At 41.8% G+C, this 22,221-nt stretch overlaps 1 protein-coding gene across 4 annotated transcripts in view; it reads left to right on the forward strand.

The window, feature by feature from the left end:
- LOC147018993 (chemokine-like protein TAFA-1) overlaps positions 1–22,221 on the forward strand; it is a 703,168-nt gene that overhangs the window by 632,207 nt on the left and 48,740 nt on the right. For all 4 annotated transcript variants that reach the window (XM_085899139.1, XM_085899141.1, XM_085899140.1 and 1 more), the window contains exon 2: positions 8,264–8,404. In XM_085899139.1, the coding sequence (XP_085755265.1) occupies positions 8,264–8,404 (141 nt within the window). The remainder of the gene's footprint in view (positions 1–8,263; positions 8,405–22,221) is intronic.

The following is a 22,221-nucleotide window of genomic DNA, read 5'->3' on the forward strand; positions in this document are numbered from 1 at the left end:
ACACCGTGTGATCTTTATCATCCACCAATTAATGCGAGCAGATGGGAAAACCAGCTTTTCGTCCTTCCGAGGGAAGGCGTACTTTGTGAGGGAATGCCCTGCCTGCGAAGCACTGATCCGACAGTTTATGATCGTGTCAGGTATTTAATCCCGACTAGACAGCTCACAGGTAGTGCTCCACCTCTGCACCATTCTGTTGTACCAAACCTTGTGTAATATTATATACTTACACATGCTGTATAAATATTGTCCTAATATGATGAATGGATGAGTCGATGAGTTGTTGACTTAAAACAATAAATGAATGCAGATTGGTGGTTCAATATATGCATGTAAATATAATAAAATGAATCATGTGGTTCACCCAGTGAGACGTCCACCACAAAGAAGCAATTTGTGACACACAAATGATTGTCCCAATCCCAGTCACTGATCTGACAGAGACAGAGGAAGCGCTCAGAAAATCCATTTCCTGTTCTGTTCTTACATATGGCAGCTTGGCTGCCAGGTAACTATCATTTCTTGGAGCACAACTGTGCTGCTAATGCTGTGCCCCTCCACCAATACACTGGTACTCATTTTTCCAACCTCAGAAGGATGACAGGCTGAGTCAACCCCACCTGGTGTTAATTCAGCAGCCAACGGGGCTCAAACTCAGGACCCGAGGACCCCAGACTAGCCACCATAACCACAAAGCCAACACCAGGCTTATCTGTTTTCTGATAAATGAGCATTAGTCAAATGGGCTAACTCTGTATTAAGTATGCAAAGAGCAAATGGGAGGATAAATTGTGAATTCGAAAAGTCCACAATGAAAAAAAGAATAATAATAGAGAGGTACAAGAAGAGTAGGAGCTGGCAGGATGGCCTCGAGGTACATACACTCTCTAAGTTGTCTTGCCTGGGTTTGAATCTTGGCCCAGCTATAAAACTGCCATCTTGTTGTTTCATGAGTAGGGTGATTCATCAATGTGTGTTCCGTTCCCTCGGATGGACATTAAACTGGACATCTCATCTTCCGGCATTAGTTGGTGAACGTTAAAGATCCCACGGCATACTTCGTGAAGAGTAGGCGAGCTATCGCTGACACCATGAACAAATTTCCAATTCCTGCCCTGACTTTTTGAGTCAGAATGGCGACTCAATCAGGATTATAACCTAAAAAGTGCTTCTGCAGCAACAATGCTCTGCATAGGACATGGTACATGAAGAGGAGAGGGAAGGGGAATTCATGGAAAAGGTGGTGAGGGATGTTGTGCGTGCAAAGAGGCAAAATTTTTCTTCCATTATTGCTTGAGAAATATGTGCAGAGATCGCCCCATAATGTGTTTTTACATTTTAAAAACAATAATTTAAACTGAAGTCTTCTACAATTGTCCTTCGCAAACAATCTAGGACTTTTACTTACCAATCACTCTCTCTACCAACCTGGTGCGAGCTAAATGGTAGGTGTGGCTGGCTTAAGATTTGTAGGGTCTTGAGTTCAAGCCTCTGTTCTGTCATTGAATGAACACCAGGTGGGTTGACAGCCTGCCATTCTTGCAGTCAGTGAAATGAGTATTAGTGTGCTGGTAATAGGGGGCATTACATCAGCAGTACAGCTGCACCCCCAGAAAATGATGCAGCCATGAAGCCACAGGCTGCATATGAATAAATAAAATAACCTTCCAATGTTTTGGCTGCGATAGGAGACAAACCTGTTGATCAGTCCTGGACTTTAGCAAGGGCAATGCATTTTGGGTTAAATGACAAGTACTACTCAATCACTCTTATTATTTGATTCAAAGCGTTGGTAATATGGCATCAATGGGTACGTCATCCTTCGGAGAAACATTGAGCCAGCGATCCTGCCGACTTTCATTTACTTGTGGACAATAAAGATCCTTTGGTATCTTTTATAAAGAGTTGGTCATGTTGGACAAATTCCTAATTCTTGCCTCCACCAGAGTACAAGGGTTGGGGGCACTGCATTTGCATCATAGTTGTTCATGCCTTCAGAAAATTAGATTGCAAAAGTTTCACCAAATGGGTGATGGTTTTTAGCAAACATTAAAAACAAACGACAGCAAACAATTATATATTCATTTTATTACTCGATTGTTGCTTATTTTGCATTTCGGCTTCTTTTTTTTCCTTTTATTAAATACCATTTGCTGAAATGGTGCAACACTGACTTTGTAAAACAAGAAAATTGTGGCAATAGAATGGTGAAAACAGAGGCAAATTTTAAAGTAATATACATCATTCAAACTGCACAACAATGCTCATGCTCTGAATAATAATAATGATAATGATTATAATAACTAGAATGGCACTTTGTAGAGCACATACCTCTGCCAAGCTCAACAGTTTGTGTTTTGTATCCCACTGATACAAAACTGATACAAAATACTGATACAAAATATGTATCCCACTGATACACTGATATATGGATATGGATCAGTACCTCCTGGATCGAATCGACTTGTTCTTGTCACCAAACCAACTCATCCACCAAGTTTTGTCATAAATCCATCCACACCGTTTTAAGATATCGTGCTGAATATCGTTTGTGGCCTAATCTCTCAATTATGAAAAATAACTTTTTTAAATTCTGGTATCCTTTAATCAATTGGTCTGTGTCGAACTTTTTTTTACCCAAGCTGTCCACCAAGATTCGGCCGAATCTCTCTAACGTTTTGAGATATCTTGCTCACAGACAGACAGACAAGCAAACAGGGGTGAAAATAAAACCTCTGTCCACCTTCGGTGGTGAAAGGTAATAATAATAATAATAATAATAATAATAATAATATTGATAATAACAATAGTAATTGCTAAATAATGTTCATGGAAGCTGGCAGGATACCCCCGAGATACGCGCACTCGCCTCTAAGCTGTTTAGCCTGGGATTGAATTCCGACCCAGCTTTAAACCGTCATCCCAGTGTTTCATAGGCAGGTTGATTCATCAATGTGTGCCCTCCCTAGGATGGATGTTAAGTGGGAGTCCCATCTGCCGGCATTAGTTGGTGGACATTATAGATCCCACGGTTTCCTTCGTGAAGAGTAGGCGAGCTATATCCGGCACTCTGAACAAATTTCAAATTTCGTCCATGACTACCATTGTGAAGGCAAAGGCAAGATACCCATTCTAATGCTTGCTGTAAAGCATTGGTCCCCAACTTGCGGCCCGCGGGCCGCATGTGGCCCGCGAGGACTTTCCAATCAAAACACATTTCCATGTAGCAATTTTAAAGGGGTTTACACAATGCCACTGCTGGCCGGCGCCGTGACCTGAAAAGCCTTACACAATGCCGCTGCCGGCCACTGCCGCTTACCGCCGGGAGGAATCAAATCAATTTGATTTTACCTTCCGGCATCTTGCGTCAGAATTTAAAATTAATTACATTTAATAAAAAAATTAAAATTAAAAATGCATCAAGTTTCTCATTGACTCTGAAAGTGTTTCTCAGTATCAAGTTTCTCAATAAAATGCATCAATTTTTTTTCTGGCTCCCAACATCCTTGGGAGTAGTGAATGCGGCCCATGGGATCAAAAGGTTGGGGACCACTGCTGTAAAGCTTCTTTTGCAACACTGAACCTGCTTTTGGACAGAACACTACAACCAAAAATATTCACTCGTATATTGAATTAATTGTGCTTCACAATTACGACTGTTTGCAAATCTCTTTTAAGAGCTTGATAAATGTTTTCCCCAAGACAACACAACACTCAGTACAATGGAAGCCACTAGGAATGTTCGAGAATCAGGCGAATGCTTGAAAAGAGGCCACACCTAGCCAAGAGACATATTAACTCGAAGCGATAAGAGGACAAGCATATTGGGTCTAATCCACATGAGACGACAACGAGCAATGTGCAATCGATAATAAAGAGGGATAATCTTTGCATTAGCGTCAACACAAAGAGGCGACTAGTTGAGGAATGACATCGTTAGTGGCAAGGTTCATGAAACAGGTGGTCGCGGAATGCAGCCATCAACCCTTTCTTTGTACAGTACATGTATGGTGTAAAATGTTTTTTTTATTTATTATTATTCCTCTTTTCAGATATCACTCGACAATTTGCTGAATTGTGCTTTGGGTGCAATTTGTCATTGGACAGAGGCATTGAATAGGAGAAGCTCAGGATTTTAGTTTTTGGGGGGTGTTTTTGCTTTGAAATTGTTCAATTCACTTATGCGTTTTACGAGTGAAGAAATAGTACATAAAACCAAGGACTTGCCAAGCGGGTGTTCTAAGTTTGCAATATGTTTCATGAGGCTTACCAAGAGTTCTCTTTTTATTATCAAACGAGAAGGCCAAGAATTGGCAAACAGTGGAGTGGAATTGGATATGAGGCTAACCTTTCATTGGAATTGTTGTGCTTAGACGTGGGTTATGGCTATAGTCAAGGTGCTGTGATCTCCGAGGCGTAAAATGGAGTTCATATTTATGTTTAGCAAAATCCTGGGTCATGAAAAAGCTTGGCATAAAATGTATTTAGCCTTTTTTTTACACTAATGATGATTGGGAAGAGCAATTGCAATCATAATTATTGGCTGGAACCTATTATGCATGATTTACAAATGCTTGTAGTGCTACAAAATCTCAATGTGTCCTTGCACACGAGGTGGGAGAGTAGTTGTGAGGAACTCTGCAATAAGAGGCGTCTGAAAGATGATAACACCTATGAAGAAGGCTCATTATGGGGAGGGGGAAGTGATTGGGGGGTTAGAGGGGGTTAGTTCCATAATCCCATTGTTCTTCAATATTTTCTGTGACTGTTGAAGGTTTCACTAGAGGGGTTTACTTGTTGCATTGCCCTTGTGATTTTCGATCTTTTTGAACTCCTTGTTTTGCAGACTACAGGTGCTCCCTCCGAACACACAATCGTGAAGCTTAGAAATATAAATGATCAGAAAGTTTCACTCAAGTGCAACAAATTCTGTATATTTCACTAAATTGCTGTTCTGATGTTTGAAATGGCTGTAATCAAAAGAATGATGACGATTTTTTTCCTCCTCTTTTCGTTATATTGGTGAACTCGAATCGGTGGCGTATTTTTTTTAATTATTAGAAAGAGCAATTGGCAGTTATTTTCAGAATATAGTACCTATTCAATTACAAAAAGCATATTAGATTTGTTTTAATTTTATTGCTTTTTATGAACTCTCAAAAACAAATAAATTTACTGAAGATAGTGGGTACGACTGCATTCTCGTTTTTTAAATTCATTACCTCTACCTCTGCATTTTTTTAAAGGTGGATGGAGTTTATGTTTTTACACCTGTCTGTCTCTCTGTATGTTGATTTGAAAAACAAATCTCTAAAACGTTGTGGACGGGTTTGGACAAATTTAGTGGAGAGCTTGGATATGTGACACGGACAAAATGATTAGATTTTGGTGGAGATCTGAGAAATTTTTTTTCGTGATTTTTCACCATTTAGAGATTGGGCCAAAAACGACATGGAACAAGGATATCTCAAAAATTTGTTGATGGATTTGGATGAAACTTGGTGGGCAGGTTGGGTATGTAAGAATGAATAGTTGATTCGATTTTGGTGAAGATCCGAATTAGAATCTGGATCTGAGAATTTTTCAAGTGATTTTTCACAATTGACTGATCGGGCTAAAACGAGATGCAGTGCAGTACGATATCTCAAAAAGTTGTGCACGGATTCGGACAAAACTTGGTAGATGAGTTGGTTACGTGACAACAACAAGCCAATGAGATTTTAGTTGAGGTCTGAATCCAGATCCGGTGGGATACAGTGGGATACACAACGTAAACTAATCAGCTGGGTGGAGGATTGCGCTCCACCGAGTGGCAGTTCTAGTTTTTTTTTCAGGATAAAACGCTTTTGAAAATAACTTGCTCTTCTGGCCTGCTGCCAGAAGTTGTCACAGACAATGTTGTATTCATGAACTTTGATCCAGATATTCTTGAACACATTTACTTTTTCCTGTAACTTATCACATCGTAAATGGTTAATACCTGTTCATTTATTTTTGGTGCTAATATACAGATATTAGGGATTTTTACACTAAGTACTGCAGATTGAAGCCGGTTGTCCCATCCGCTGCAGCATTTAGTTTATGGACATCAAAGGATCATCCTATGTCTTTCACAAAGAGTCCACAAGTTATTGCCGGCATCTTGAAGAACTTATGAAATTCCTGCCACTTTCAACTGAGTATCTTACTGCGTCGAAGTAGTAACACGTCTAGTAATGCAACCCTTGTAAAGAGACTGTTTCTGCAGAACCATGACGCTCTGTAAAGAGTATGCTACATTGACGATGGCAATGAATGGATATTATAACTGGACCTGATGATTAATTGATCACCTGAATTGTCTGTTGTTTTGATAATTTAAATTCAGATCAGCATGTCCCTGAAACGCAGATGAGTATTTAATGCTGACTGTCCATCTTTCGGCATTTATCAAGACAATGAAAGCGTTGCGCTTTTCAGAAGCATGAATCAATAGATCCTTTCATATACAAGTTGTCCTGCACTATACTCACTGAAAACCTTCTCAAAATATGTCAACCTGCATTCTTTCACAGATAATCGTATGCGGAATACTTTTATCCATCACAGTTGACCAACAACCACAATGTCCTCTAAAGGTCCCCCGAACACTCAATTTTTCAAGCCTTCGTAACAAACAAAAAGTGGTGCTTCATCTAGATGACAACTAATGCTGTTTCTTTCAGATTGCCAGTGTGCGTCGAATGTTGGTTGATTCATGAATATGTTAAAAATAAAAACCAATAAAGCAGAGCGGAAAACATTAATAGATGGATGCCTTCACTGAGAAATAGAAAAAGCATGCTTTAGACATTATTGATATGGGAATGCTAATGAGCCTGGTGTTGGCTTAATGGTTTTGGTGTTGGGCTTGAGATCCAAGGATCCCGAGTTCAAATCCTGCTTGGCTGTTGAATTAATACCTGGTGGGTTTGACACTGCCTGTCATCCTTCCTATGTCGGCAATATGAGTGCCAGCTTGCTGCTATCCTGTGTCAGAGTGGTGACCCATCCAGGATTGTGCCCAATAGCCAATAAGACTGCGTAGGCAGCACCAACGCTCTGCACAGAGTATGGTCCCGATGGATGGATGGTTGGATGCTAATGGGCTGGCAGGATGGCCGAGAGGTACACACACTTGCATGGAAGCTGTCTAGCCAGGGTTCGAACCTCAACCCAGCTAAAAACTGTCATCCCGCTTTTTTACTCGCAGGGTTGTTCATCGATGTGTATGCCATCCCTCGGATGCACGTTAAACTTGGAGTCCTGTCTGCCAACATTAGTGGTGGACGGTAAAAAAAAATCCCACACTGTCCTTCAGAAAGAGTAGGTGAGCTATCTGCCGGAACCATGATCAAATTACAAATTCCTTTGGCTGTGTGGCAATCCATCCAGGATTGTAACCCCAGGCAAATAAACTGCTTCGGCCGAACCGACGCCCTGTACAGAGCATGGTTCATGATCTGATCTGATACCGACGTCATTCACAAGGGCAGTCTCGCAAGGACTATAAGTTTATTTTTGATGATAATTCTCGAGAAATACTTGGAAGAGTGTCTGTTATAAGGTAGTGATAAAAATCTAATCTTAGGTAAGAATATCAGTGTGAAAACACCACTATATTTAGTGTTTTAATAAATGAACGTCTGTCGTGTCAAATGATTCCTTGTCACTTCGATTCACCTGAATCGCAGGATTCACTGCCATGTGTACCCGAGAGAGCGCTAGCAGTCGTGATGTCATGCTTTGCCAATCATTGCAAGATGCAGAACATTGTGTTTCCTCTTCGCATATTATGGGACACGAGAATTCCATGAGCACATTTAAAGCATATTTGTATTCTGTTTCTTCCTCAGAAGTGTGTATCCCTTACTCTATATGTTTGATGTTGTATTTATTATTATTCTATTTTGGATGTGGATATTAAGCTGCTTAATCATAATGTTAACACTCGCTCGTGGCTGCTGCAGATCCATCGGTATCATTTCAAGTATTGTGCTGTTACCTTGTCCCAATTCTTGTTTCATTATTCTTCCAACCCCCCTCCACAAAGGGTTTCACCATTATTGGGAGAAAAAAAAGGTTCAACAAGTTGATATCCCACATTGGTATAACCAATGTAAACAGACTGCACTGGTCATGCAAATGTAGAATATTTTCCTTCAAAAATCTCTTTAATATTCTCTTTCCACCTCCCCCTCCATTTTCCCCCTTCCTTCATCCTCCCTGTCCAATTCATCATCAGCCCCGGACACGTGTGAAGTGATTGCTGCTCGTCGCTGCTGCAACAAGAACAAGATTGAGGAGCGCTCACAGACGGTCAAATGTTCCTGTCTGCCTGGCAGAGTTGCTGGGACCACGCATGCCCGGCCATCCTGCGTCGATGGTAAGGAAATTATTTCGATTGAGTGGTGGATATGTTGTTTTGTTTTTTTTTAATCTGGACACTCAAGTAAAAAAAAAAATCTGATGAATGATCAGATAATTGCAAAACGACTGCTTTCAATAAATTGGATGCAAGGAAAGCATCAATTTCATCAGGAAATATGATACAAAAAACGACATCACAAAGATCCACAACGAAGTTGGGGGGAGAATAACAAGGAGAAGGCAAAGTTGTCTGTTGAATTGAAAGATCTCATACTTTTCGAAGACAAATTTGAAACAAAAGTGCTTTATTTCCCTCTCAGCTGGTATTGACTACATAGAGGAAGCAACAGCGGATATACAATTAATTAATGCACTGACAACTAAATAGGACGGAGGAGGAAGTCAATATGGGGGTGTGCAGATGAACAAGATTCGATGGAGTAAACGGGGTCACTTGTAAATGGGATATGTTTGTGAAGGGGATTATAAAGAGTGTATCCATCCATCCATTGGGTCCATACTCTGTGCAGAGCATTGGTGCTGCCTCAGCAGTCTCCTTCGCTATTGGACGCAATCCTGGACGGGTCGCCACTCCGACACAGGGTACCAGCAAGCTGGCACTGAATTTTTGCCGACCTTGGAGGGATGACGGGCAGAGTCAACCCCGCCTGGTATTAGTTCAACAGCCGAGTGGGATTTGAACTCAGGATCCTAGGATCCCAAGCCCACCACCCTAACCATAAAGCCAACACCACGCATAAAGAGTGTAATCATCATCATCATCGTCGTCGTCGTCAGATTGGCCCAAGTGTTTTTCAAACTGGCTGACCAGGCCTGAGGATTCAAATTGCAGAAATTTGAAATAGCACCATGATGCCAGCCAGCGTCTTTATAAAAGACACCATCGGAACTTTAACATCCACTAGCAATTACTTCCCATAGCTAGGATCGCAGGTTGATGTCATATCTCACAGAAGAAGTATGAGACTCAGTCTGTTCTTTCTTACTTCTTTCAAATGCTTGACATAAAATCACTGAACTATTTAACAAAGGAACAAAAATTTAACCCCTCAATTACAGACCTATCAGCGTACTTCCCATCATCAGCAAGGTCATGGAATCCATCATCGCAGTTGATATGAAATCCTTCCTGTTCTACAACAACCTCATCGCAGATCACCAATTTGGTTTTAGACCAGGTCACCCCACCTTGGACATCATTCTCCCACTCACCTAACAATGCACAGAGGTCCTCAATCTCCCTGTCAAGGCTGGTGTGCTCCTTGGCAGTGTTCTGGGTCCAGTCCTATTCCTGATCTTCATCAATGATCTCTCAATGATCATAGTCAGGTGACCACTGTTGCAGTAAAGCACCCGGTCTGTATGCGTGAATTTGCGGTACACCTGGGTGCTCAAACACCAGTCTGTTGCACATGTGACACCCACATCCAGAAAACAATGGAGCCGGCTTGTTTGAGTTTGTGTGTGAACTGTATGGCAGGTATGATGCTGTTCATGAAGGTTTGGAACCTGTCAAAGCTGTCGTTTTTGATCATGGTAAACATGTCATCCACATAGTGCAGCCAAAGTTTGGGCATGTTTTCAACTTGTAATGCCTGCTGCTCGAAGTGTTACATTATTAACTCCGCAACTAAGCCTGATATGGGAGAGCTCAAGGGTGTGCCTTGGTGTTGGTAGTAAATTTGACCTCAGAAGTAGAAGTATGTGGATGTGAAGCACAAGTCCAATAGTGAGTGCAGCTCTGTTGGACTGAGTCGGCTGTTATCTGCCAGGTATTGATCCTCAGTGATGGCGGCCTCGAGGGTCCTCCTTCCTTGACCAACAGGGATGCAGGTGAATAGGGCCATGAAGTCAAAAGACACTGTGATCTCGTCATCTTCAATTCGGACATCTTTGATGCGTGAGAGGAGCTCCTCAGGGTTGTGGACCATGTGAAGTGAATCCGACGTCAAATGCTTAAGCCGAGGGAAGAGCCCTTTCGCAATATTTCCACACACACACACACACACACACACACACACACACACACACACACACACACACACACACACACACACACACACACACACACACACACACACACACACACACACACACGCACGCACGCATACACACACACTGACTGTATACAGTGAGTTAGAAGTCTGGAAACATCTTCGAAGGAGAGGAAACTTTTGTTGCGTAAACCATCCTGTGTGTATATATGCACATATATCCACACAAACAGTCACGTTCACACTAAGCTACATTTCAAATCTCAACCAAGCCTTGAGGAAGTCCAGGTTTGCAGATGAAATATCACCTGTGACCAGGTCTACACTATGCTGTTTGCTATAAATCTGTGGGGTCGTACTTCCTGCAGTTCTTGGTTGGCTGAGCTTTTTATTTTTTTTCTCCTTAAAGTTTTTTTTTCCCCTTAAAATTGTAGAGTAGCTTGCACATAGTCATATACTCCATACAGGACAAAGGAAAACATATCCCCATCAGACCGTGTACTTTTCATCTTTGTCCCGGACAACAAAATCGTTTTGCAATCGGCAATTATTCGACGAATTTTCACTTCGCTTGTTGAAAACTAGTGAGAATGATAATAATCATACCTTGAAGGTACGCTTCGTTGATCAAGGATAAACGCATAGGGACCGATGTTTGTGGAAATGTTTTCAATCCCAGGAAACCTAAAAATCATGTATCATGCTGCCAATCGATATTCTTAACAAATTCCTCTTCCCCTGATCAGAGCAGGCCCTGTAGTACATCGAGAAAGGATGTGATTATCTTGGTTACACACCCACTCGTGGAAGAGGCGGCCACAGAAGCATCACAATTTACGATTGTCGTGTTCTGAAGCTTGTGGCATAGTCAGGCCAAGCAGATCCACAGGCAAGTCTAGGGACGGGGTCACTTATCTGCGTGACACATGTAACCATCATAAAATTACATATAATACTAACTTATTTCAATGGGTACATCAAATCACAAAATAAAGCTCAAGTGCCGGCTTTGCAACTTAGCAAATTCGTCGATCACATATATTCGGTATCCAGGGCATCGTCTCGGTGTGCCTCCAACAAGTCAAGTAACTCCAGTCTGTCCTCCGTCATTGTGCTTCTCGTTGCAATGCATTAAATTAAAACTAATATGAAATAAACCAAATGTTACATGAAACCAAAAGCCAAATGTAGATGCTTGGATTTACTTCCTTCCCATGGACAATCCCGGACAGCCAGCAGTATCGGGCGCTTGATTATGGGAATTTTGAATTTGGTTGGCAATTTCAGCACGCAATTGGGACAAACCAGTCCAGCTTTTGCGGCTTTGGTGTCCCAGGCAAAAATGCTACAGTTAGAACTACAGCATATGAGAGTTGTGCTCTCATATACTACAGTACTTTGCAGAGAATTACTGCAGGAAAGGAATCTTTTTTTGCCTCGGGTGCTATCTGAGATGGATATTACCTTCTGTCTTGTGGTGCCAAGACTATGTCAAAATGTTGCGTTGTACACATTTTGTTGAATTATTGACCATTTCACTCTTCTACTAGCCAACATTGTGTACATCAAAAAAAAAAAACAACGATCTGTTTCATCCAGCAAATTTTAAAGTATATTGCCTGAAATATTGCAAAAGAAGAGGGAGACTGAAAACACGAGTTCATTTATAATAATATGATTGAAGATCACCCAGGTGGCAGGTGGAAGCACAGCCTAAAGGTGGTAGCATGGCCAGCACCTTAGTATTATTGCACAATAATTACATCAGCCACCAAAGGTGTGTGGAGGTTATGTTTCCACCTTTGGCCGTTTGTCTGTCTTTGAGAAGGATATCTCAAAAAGGTTATAGACATACTTGGATGGAATTTGGTGGAGAGGTTGGGTGTGTGACATGGACGAATTGATTAGATTTTGGTGAACATCCAAATCCGGATCATGGAATTTTAAAGTGAATCTTCACCATTGAGAGATAGGGACAAAAAAAAAATGATATCCAGCACGATATCTCAAAAAAGTTGGGGACAGATTCAGACTAAATTTGGTGGATTAGTTGGGTATGTTACAAGAACAAGCTGATTCGATTTTGGTTAAGATCCATATCTAGCCTATCAGTGGGATACAAAACGGAAACTTTTCATTCTTTTGGAAGTATGTGCTCTACCGAGTGCCGTTCTAGTTTTACCCTGTCACACTAAGAAATGCTATTAACTGCATATCACACAAATTGTGAAATTGGACATAAGAAAGTCTAATAAATAAGCTGTTGTGAGTACCTGTTAGGTTACCGTATGGATGAGTCAAACAAATTCCGGTTCACTTCCTTATCAGGCTTGTCACTTTGCATGTTTGAAAGACTTTCTGACTTAGATGGGAGCACCTTGTTAAATGTTCTACTTCCAGTTATAGCACAATGGCTCGAAATAAAGGCACAATAATCCAATTGTCGGTGATATTATAGAAATACGCTACTTTTGGGGAACCATGGCCCAAAGCTGAAGAGCACTCTCTTCCTCGAAAGCAAGTCTACTTTGATCGGAGTAAAAACAGCAGCAACGTCATCACCATATGCAGTAACAGCTCAATGGATCCCATGGTATGGTTTGCTTTTGACGGTGGAGAAGAATCTCAAAGACGAGCTAATGCAGATGTGGTGCATTTTTATCCCGCACATGAAGCGCAAAGTGGGATAAACCAATTAGATCACTCTGTCTGTCTCTCTGACGGATAGACATCACTCTATGATCGAGGAACTACTTAGTTTCAATTGACTTATATATTTAGAACACAAATTGGAACATTAACCTGCAGTTTTGCAGTACTTTGGCTCTGAATTTGGCAAATTGAATGGAGTCTCATCCTGAGTGTGCATGCACACCCACGTTATAGCAATTGCTTAAGTCTGTCTGCCTGTCTGGCAGTCAATCAAAATTAAAAATCATTCCAAACAGAAAACTTCCTGTTTTTGGGGATGTCGTAGAGGACGCATACAACAAGCACGAAAAACTAATTTGACGTGTTAAATAACGTGGTGTAAAAGATGGTTCATCATTGGCGATATACTTCGGATTCAATAGTTTTTGTGTTTTTCTACAGCCTTTGAAACTTAAATATGACTTCAATTGGATGATATATTTGACCACTGCAGAACACAAATCGCCTTGTTTGCACTTCCAAAAACCTTCAGCTTAGTAGTACTTGGGAAAACCTTTATGCCATCTCAACCAATAAAATTTACCGCACACTCTGATTGTGGAGTAGCAGCGACATTCAGACAAAAACAAAGCAAGAGTTGAAAAGATCCTTCCCAAGATCTTTTTCTCCACACCACAGAGGGTAAGGTGTTCAACGAACCCTCTAGTATCCTGAACCATTCGTTTAGGGGCCATCAATTTATTACACGTGCAACGAAGGTGTGTTTGACACAAAGGCAAATTAATTGGCTGAATGTTGCATTTGAAGCAAAGCATAAATATTGGTAAACGTTGTGTAGGAAGCAAAGCTGATGATCAAATTGTGATTAATGCTGGCAGATAACTGAAATGTGAAAAGGCAACAAGTATATCCAAAATGTAAACCTGAGCGACATGTTTGCAAGGACGGTGCAGAGGAGGTAGTGCACTTACCTTTGAACTGTCTCGTTTAGGTTCATTTATTGGCCAGACTATAAACTATCAGATTGGTGCTTCACATGGAAGGTGATGCATCATTGTGTGTGTCGTACCTTGGATGGACATTAAGCTGGGTGTCCCGTATGCTTGAATTTGTTGGTGGGTGTTAAAGTCTCATGCGTTTTTCCTTTTTTTTTCAAAAAGAATAGGAGAGGTATTCTACAAGAAAGACAAATCCAAATTCCTGCTGGAATGTGCAGGGGCGATGCATCAGAGGCTCAAACCGCGACTCTTAGTTAATGGTGCACACACAAAGGCCAATCATATTCACTGACTTCTGGTCCAATATGCTAACAATTTAGCCCTCGCAGCCACATGATCTTTGTCTGTAATCTGATTGGCTGCCAAGTACCCAAAATAATTTTGATTCAAAATACTGTTCTTTCCTTTCTGGTGTCACAAAATATATATCAAATAATGTTTTGCTTTCCCTTTTTGGGGGTTATCTGGCCAGCCTTTTGTTATTTACCATATGACAGCAAAATAAATATCCCTTGGTGTCTCTTGTGCTCAGACCAGTTGATATGAGCTTAATTTTGGCCTCAACATTAGATAACTTATATAGTTGTGAAAACAATTATACACATTTTTTACTCCAAAAATTCCCATGACAGGAAGCAATCACAAGCAGCAGGAGCTAACAGCTCATCAGGGGAAAAAACAGCGTTTTTGCCCTTGCAAGGCCTGGCAGGATAGCCTAGATGTCCGCACACTTGCCTCTGAGCTATCTAGCCTGGATTTCAATCTCGCCATAGCTATCAACTGTCATCCCGGTGTTTCTCAGGCAGGACGATTCATCAATGTGTGTGCCGTCCCTCAGGTGGACATTAAACAGGGCGTCCCATCTGCCGGCTTTAGTTAGTGGACGTGAAAGATACAATGGTGTCCTTCGTGAGGAGTAGGTGAGCTGAACAAATTACAAATTCCTGACCTTACCAACAGGGGGAATTGCATCAGTGGAAGAGCTGTGCTTCCAGCAGTGAGGCAACCAGCAGCTGTACGCTGAATACACAATGAAATGAAAGGTCATTTCAAGGTACTTGCCTGACTTTCCTCCCATCCTTGTGAATTTAGAAATGATGTACTAGACCTTGATTTTTCAATTGGCATTCTCAATTACACAAGCGAAACAAGATGAGATTACTTATTTGAAGATATAAATACTTCATGGAAGAATCGCATAACTTCTTCGTTCTTCCTCTTCATAATATTTGTTTGGTATTGAATGTGTCTTCTAAAGCACTATCTGCAAATCCATCAGCGAACGTTCGTCCCACAATAATATAATAAAATAAATTATATTTCTCTCGTGAGAGTATCCCTCAAGCTTGCTCCTCAACGTTACATTCAATTACAATTCCGTGAACCTGCTAGTATCCTTTATGAATCCGACAAAGAAGCGAATTGGTTTGGCATTTTCATGGCTCTCTATCGATCACATTGATGAGCGATTATGAAGTGTTGTGCCTTGGGCTGCATTTCACCTTTTCTTTAATCATCCTACATCGTCGAACGAACAGCCGAGCCACCGCCACTCGCTGCACTTTTATCACTGCTCCTTATGGATATCGATGTTAGAGACAGTCCACCGATGCATTCCAGCATTTTTCAAAAAAGATCATTCAAAAATACCTATTGTAAAGCCTCGAGTTGAAATAGACCCCTTGTTTCTTGGAAAGCTCGATTGTGTTTTGCACAAGTTGAGTGTGAAGATGCAATGGGAACTGCCGTCGGGCATGCAGAATTGCGATTGATGCAACTCTTAATTTTTCTTTTCTGCAGGATCTCAAGCTCATGGAGGAGCTGCGACTCAAATCACACACACTCACACAAACACACAAAAACACACCGATAAATGAGACAACAGCAGACTTGACTTCGGACAAACACAACCACTGAGCTTGGCGAAAATGACATCAAGTCTTAGGGCACTCTGCTCTGGGTACCAGGAATGCCATTCTTTGAACGTCACTTTTCTCTCCGCATTCAGTGGGAAATGCGGCACTTTCGAAATGACATATTGATGTTAAATGAGGCTTTTTGAGCATGCACTCAGTGTGGGTTTACAATGGTTCAATTTGGCTCGACGGGCACTTTTAACCTGCCGTTGCAAGCATGAAAACTCTGATCCAAATTGTATTTTAAATGTAATTAATTTTCAGAATTTAGACAAGAGAGCGACGATTTCAAATGGTTAACCATAATTGTTTTGTTCCTAAATGTAAATCACACTCACGGAAATAGAAGAATACTAGAATATCCATGGAAGAGAGGAGTTGGGTTCATACCATTTCTTGTTAATACAATTAGCTAGTGGCTACAGTGTCACACAGATACACACACACACACACACACACACACACACACACACACACACACACACACACACACACACACACACACACACACAGACACACACACACACACACATACACACGAAGAAATGATTCTCCTTTCATCAATGGATGCAAGAATCTTGCATAAATTATCTTCTGGCCCCGGAAACAAACAATATACTGTGTGTATATATATATATATATATATATATATATATATATATATATATATATATATATATATATATATATATATATATATATATATATATATATATATATAAATATATGTATTTATAACAGCACTCACAGCCTCAGTCAGGTAAGGTTCGATCTGTGACCTGCTACAGGTACCATGTAAACCTGTACTAACCTGTATTAGTGTTGCAATCCCTGTTGCTGACCCTCCAATCAACTGTGGTCCACCTTCGCTTGTGGAAACACGGACTGCGGTGAACATGTTGAAACGGGGTAAAGCTCCAGGGATCTGTGGCATCCATGCTGAACTTCTCAAGGCTGGTGGAAATGCTGCACTCGTGTCGTTGCATGCAGTTTTGTGCTCTGCCTGGAACACAGGCATCATCCCAACTCATTGGAAGAGGGGCCTTGTTGTCCCTCTCTGGAAAGGGAAGGGTTATCGCCAAGACTGCAACAACTACTGAGGGGTGACGCTGCTCTCAGTGCCGGGTAAAGGTCTTTGCTCAGATCATTCTTGATAGGGTTCACCACCATCTGCTTGAGCACCAGCATCCAGAGCAGTCAGGCTTTACACCAAAGAGGTCAACGATTGACCGTATCCTTGCTCTTCAGGTCCTCACCGAATGCAGACGAGAGTTTCGGCAGGGGCTGCTTGCAGCCTATGTTGATCTCTGTAAAGCGTTCGATTCAGTGAATCGGGATGCCCTCTGGAGGATTCTTGGTCTTCGTGAGGTGCCACCAAAACTGATCGATCAAATGTCTGAACTCGACTCTGGCACTGAGAATGCTGTGTAATGTGGTGGTACCATCTCTGACTTATTTCCAGTTGTTAATGGAGTTAAACAGGGGTGTGTACTGGCCCCCGCACTTTTTAGCACTTGTATGGACTGGATTTTAGGGAGGATGTTGGAGAGATCAAGCTGCGGTGCATCGTTTGGGAATGTCAACATCTCAGACCTTGATTTCGCAGATGATGCAGTCATCTTTGCAGAGACTTTAGATATCCTTTGGGGGCCCTTGAGGTGCTGAATGAGGGGTCGGAGCCGCTGGGATTACGGATTTCTTGGGTCAAAACTAAGATCCAGGCTTTCAATGACATCTTGGATGCTGCTGTCCTGTCTGTGTTTGTTTGTGGTGAGGATGTTGAGGTCGTGGAGTGATTTACTTACCTTGGCAGTGATATTCATATCTCTGCTGGCTGTGAGTCAGAGGTCAATTGACGTTTGGGTCGGGCCTGGAGATCATGGATTCACTGGATCATGGGGAGTGGCACTGCCGGTACCTGAGTGGGAGGACGAAAGTCCAAGTCTTCAGGTCCTTGGTGCTTCCAGTCTTGTTCTATGGATGCGAGACTTGGACTCTGACCAAGGATCTGAGACGGAGACTTAATTCCTTTGGGAGCAGGTCTCTTCGAAGAATCCTTGACTTTCGCCGGTTGGACTTTGTGTCCAACGAGCGGTTGCTGAGAGAGACTCGGCTGAGATTTGTTACCTGCATAGTCCGTGAGTGTCAGTTGCAGCTGTATGGACATGTGGCTCGTTTTCCTGACTCTGATTCTGCTCACTAGATTCTCTCAGCGAGGGTGTCTCGTGAGTGGAGGAGGCCAATGTGCCGACCACGTGCCTCGTGGTTGCAGCAGGTTGACCAGCATCTCAAGGAGATAGGGATGGGCCTGGCATCTGCCTGGGGGAAGGCCAGACAGACGCCCCTGGAGTACCGGCGGAAAGTGGACGCAGTGACGTGCTCTTCTGGCACATGCTCCCATACCTGACCTGACTCAGCCCATATACTTCCCACTCCCACCACCATCCCTCCCCTCCTCCAAAACATGTTTAATCGTAAATCTAATCACTTAAACTTATAATGTGCATCAACAAGCTCCATATTGACATTCCCATTGGTGTTAAGAAGCACGAAGGTTTGGGCAGAACATCAAGAGCTTTTGCAGTTCAGACGACAACATATCAACCTTTTAGATGAGTCGATGACGAAGTTCTCCATATCTTTCATTGTGCAGAGGCACTCCCCTTTCTCACAGGAATGTTTACAAGTATTTTCGGCTTCTTTAAAAGTTTTTTTTTTGATTTTTCAATCATTCCTCAAACAATGCTGCAATCCGTATCTGGCAGACATGTAATATGCCCAGGTTTGCCTCAATGAATTTCATTACTTGTGGTTTCTGTGCGTGTGTGCCGAGCAATGACATCATTTCAAAAGTGCCATATTAATGAAGAATTTCCTCCACTCTGTGGATGCCAACCATTGGGGCTTTCTGTGTTCTATCCTTTAACTGCTGAGCATCAAGCAAGGAAACAGCACGTACCGACTTTGGTATGACTTAACCAGGGTCTCAATTGAAACACTGACCTCCAAGATTCTGTGCAGATGCTCTAACCATTATGACAAGTGTATTATTTATATTGATGTGAAAGGGGCCATCTACATTTTACGTTTACCAGGTAGTTGGATAAAGGGGGGGTGGCAGGAGGACGGAGGGGGGCATTGAATTGTAAAAAAAAATAATTGAGGGACTGTAGGGCTATTGGGTAGGATGGGATGAGGGAAGAGGATATTGAGAAAGAAGGGGAGTAGGAGGAAGAAGAAAAATAAAAATCGAGAGGAGTTTGCGATGAGAATGTGGTGAAAGAAGGAAAGCAGAATGCATACGACGTTTCATGAAGGTCAAAATTCCTCCACATTAGCATAGATATTTATTTAGATGGCCCCAAAATATTTGGGTTGAAAATGACAAATATTATTTATTATGTGAACGATTTTTTAAATCCCGGTCGAGTGAAAAAATAAACATTTAATTTTCATTTTGCAACGATTTTATCATTTGTTTCTGCCACCGAAGGTCGACGGAGTTTATGTTTTCACCCATGTCTGTCTGTCTGTCTGTCTGTCTGTCTGTCTGTCTGTCTGTTTATGTCTGTCTGTGAGGAGTATATCTCAAAAAGTTGTGGGTAGATTTGGACGAAACTTGGTTGATGAGTTGGGAAGGTGGTGACAAAAACAAGCAAATTAGATTTTGGTTGAGCTCCACATCCAGATCAGGCCTATCAGTGGGATACAAAACGTAAACTGCCTGGTGGAGGTGTGCGCTCTACCGAGTGCTGTTCGAGTATTCCTTTTGTAATCTCAGGAACATACAAGGAATTTTGTTTGACTTGAACTTCAACAACACAATAGAGACATCGCCGTATAGAGACAACACAATAGAGACGTCAAAGCCTGACGATGGTTCGTGTTTTGCACAATTTTGTTGATTCATCCGTATATCAACTGCATGTGGTTTGCCCAGCACATTTTATGACAAAAATAATGGAACAGCACTCAAACAAGAAACGAATCCTCTCAACCAGCAGGTGCATGTTTTCCCCAACCGTGCTTTATGAATGTGACAAAGCTCATTGACCCACGTCAATGCAATACAACTATGAGGGCTTTCCATCTCATGGCATCTCACACCCATTATGTTGGATCTGTTAGGGATTGGTTTGAGGATGAAAACTTCGAAGATCTGCAGTGGCCAGCACAGAACCTACCCCCCCTCCCTCCCCCATATTCCCAGACTTAAACCCAATTGAACCATTTTAGGTTGTCTTGGAACACTGCCTGAAGGTCAGAGCAACCACACCACAATGCACCACCGAACTTGCAATTTCTCCGAGTGAAGAATAGTGCAATAATACGCCTGATGCCAATGGAAAATTCAACACATGCCATTGCACCCCCATTTTAACAGCTGCATCACGTGTGAGCAAATGCAAAGAAAATCGCAGGCACGGCTGGAGGCAAGCCGATGTCTCGCCTGATTGAGTGGAGTACATAATTTTATTGACTTGATCTTGGAAGTGGTGGGGGTGGTGACACTTGGATGAAGAAAGTCTGTTGCAATCCTACACATTTACCTTAATTGCATTCATGTTCCTGAAATCATTGTGACTTGCTTCTATTCCCTCCTCGATAAGAGAGAGCATTGTAGGTTTTCTCAGTGGGATTTTCTATGGAACATCACTTATGAAATGGTTGTTCTCAACAGAGTTGAAGCGAAATTATATTTTTGCGAATGATCTCTGCTCTCTCCATGTGTTCGTCTCTTGGAAACTCTGACATCATCTCAATCCCACCCAGCTTGACTCACCATCCATTATATACTGAAGGTGCGTCCATTACGTCCCGGAGGTGTGTCCATTATGTATCGATGTCTTTGCAATCCACATAAAAGTACATCAATTTCCATTCGTACCCCTGTCCTGTATGTACAAGTTCCACCTGTACACGCTTTGTAAGAAAAATTGTTGTACACATTTTCTCGTTTGTGTCTATTGCACAATTCCAGCACAAAAGATTGCAATACAGTATTTATGAGTGCACAGGATGCAGAGTATGTAAGGAACGCTGGAAGCACTTGTTCTAATGTGACAAACAGGACACGTGTGCTCTCATTTTTGTTATGCGTGCACGATGATCCGAGAACACTCTTCCCACTCTTGAGGCATTCGAGTCATTTATTAAACAGCAGATTCTTACGCATCAAATATCTTCGCATGGCAGTATCTGAAAATGGATCTGCTCTTCATGCTACTTAAATTGTTTTGGTATTTATGAAGATTATATGTTTTGTTAAAAGTTTAGTCGTGCCAACTATCTTGCTTTTGATTTTTATCTTTATTGAATGCCCGTGAGCCTTACCTGATGAAAGCTATTTTTTCCATCAATAAAAATTAGCCTGCTTTGAATGGGAAAGAAACAACTGTGCTATTGAGAAAGGTCATTATTGTGTGCTCGAACTGCAGCTTTCATTCCAAAGTCAGTATTTGTTGCTGTTGTTATTGTTGTTCTGTGCTGACTCTCATGCATGACTCACAGCCCACTCCGACAATGGTTAAGAATCACTTAAAAATAAATATATAATTCTTGTATCCGGATCAGCATGCGGATCTTCATCAAAATCGAAGCAAATCTTCCTTGTCAGACTACCAATCTGTCCACAAAGTTTTGTACGAATCTATCCACAACCTTTTGAGATATCTTGCTCACAGACAAACAGACAGACATACAGACAGACAGGTGAAAAACGTAACCTCCATCCATCTTCGGTGGTGGAGGTAATCATTCTAATATGTAACCAAAAGCACTTTCAAGGGACTTCCATGAACTCTTTAGGAAATAACACTTTTGATAAAAAAAACAGTCGTTTTTACAGCCATTTTTCCTTGCTAAGCAGGGGTTAGCTTTTCTTGAGGCAATGTGTTCTGGCCGGATGCCCTTCCTGACGCCAACCCTGGTCACCTCTTATGACACACAAGGATATGGTACACCTATTCTAACTGGGACATGCACCGGGACCAGGACACTGGTACTCATTTCGCCGACCTCGGAAGGATGACAGGCTGAATCAGCCCCCTGGTGTTAATTCAGCAGCCAACGAAGCTCAAGCTCAGGACCTTAGGATCCCAAGCCGGCCACCCGAACCACTACGCCAACACCAGGAAATTACACTTATGATAATAGAAAAAAAAATCAAATCTGCCTTTCCATATATAATCAACTCGCAGGAGTACCAAGTGTTGCCAGACAACATCGGGTCCCTGCTTCCACCACACCCCT

The sequence above is a fragment of the Eptatretus burgeri genome, chromosome 10, assembly GCF_056783735.1.
Source record: "Eptatretus burgeri isolate ZD-2024b chromosome 10, Ebu_testis_v1, whole genome shotgun sequence".
Classification (NCBI taxonomy): domain Eukaryota; kingdom Metazoa; phylum Chordata; class Myxini; order Myxiniformes; family Myxinidae; genus Eptatretus; species Eptatretus burgeri.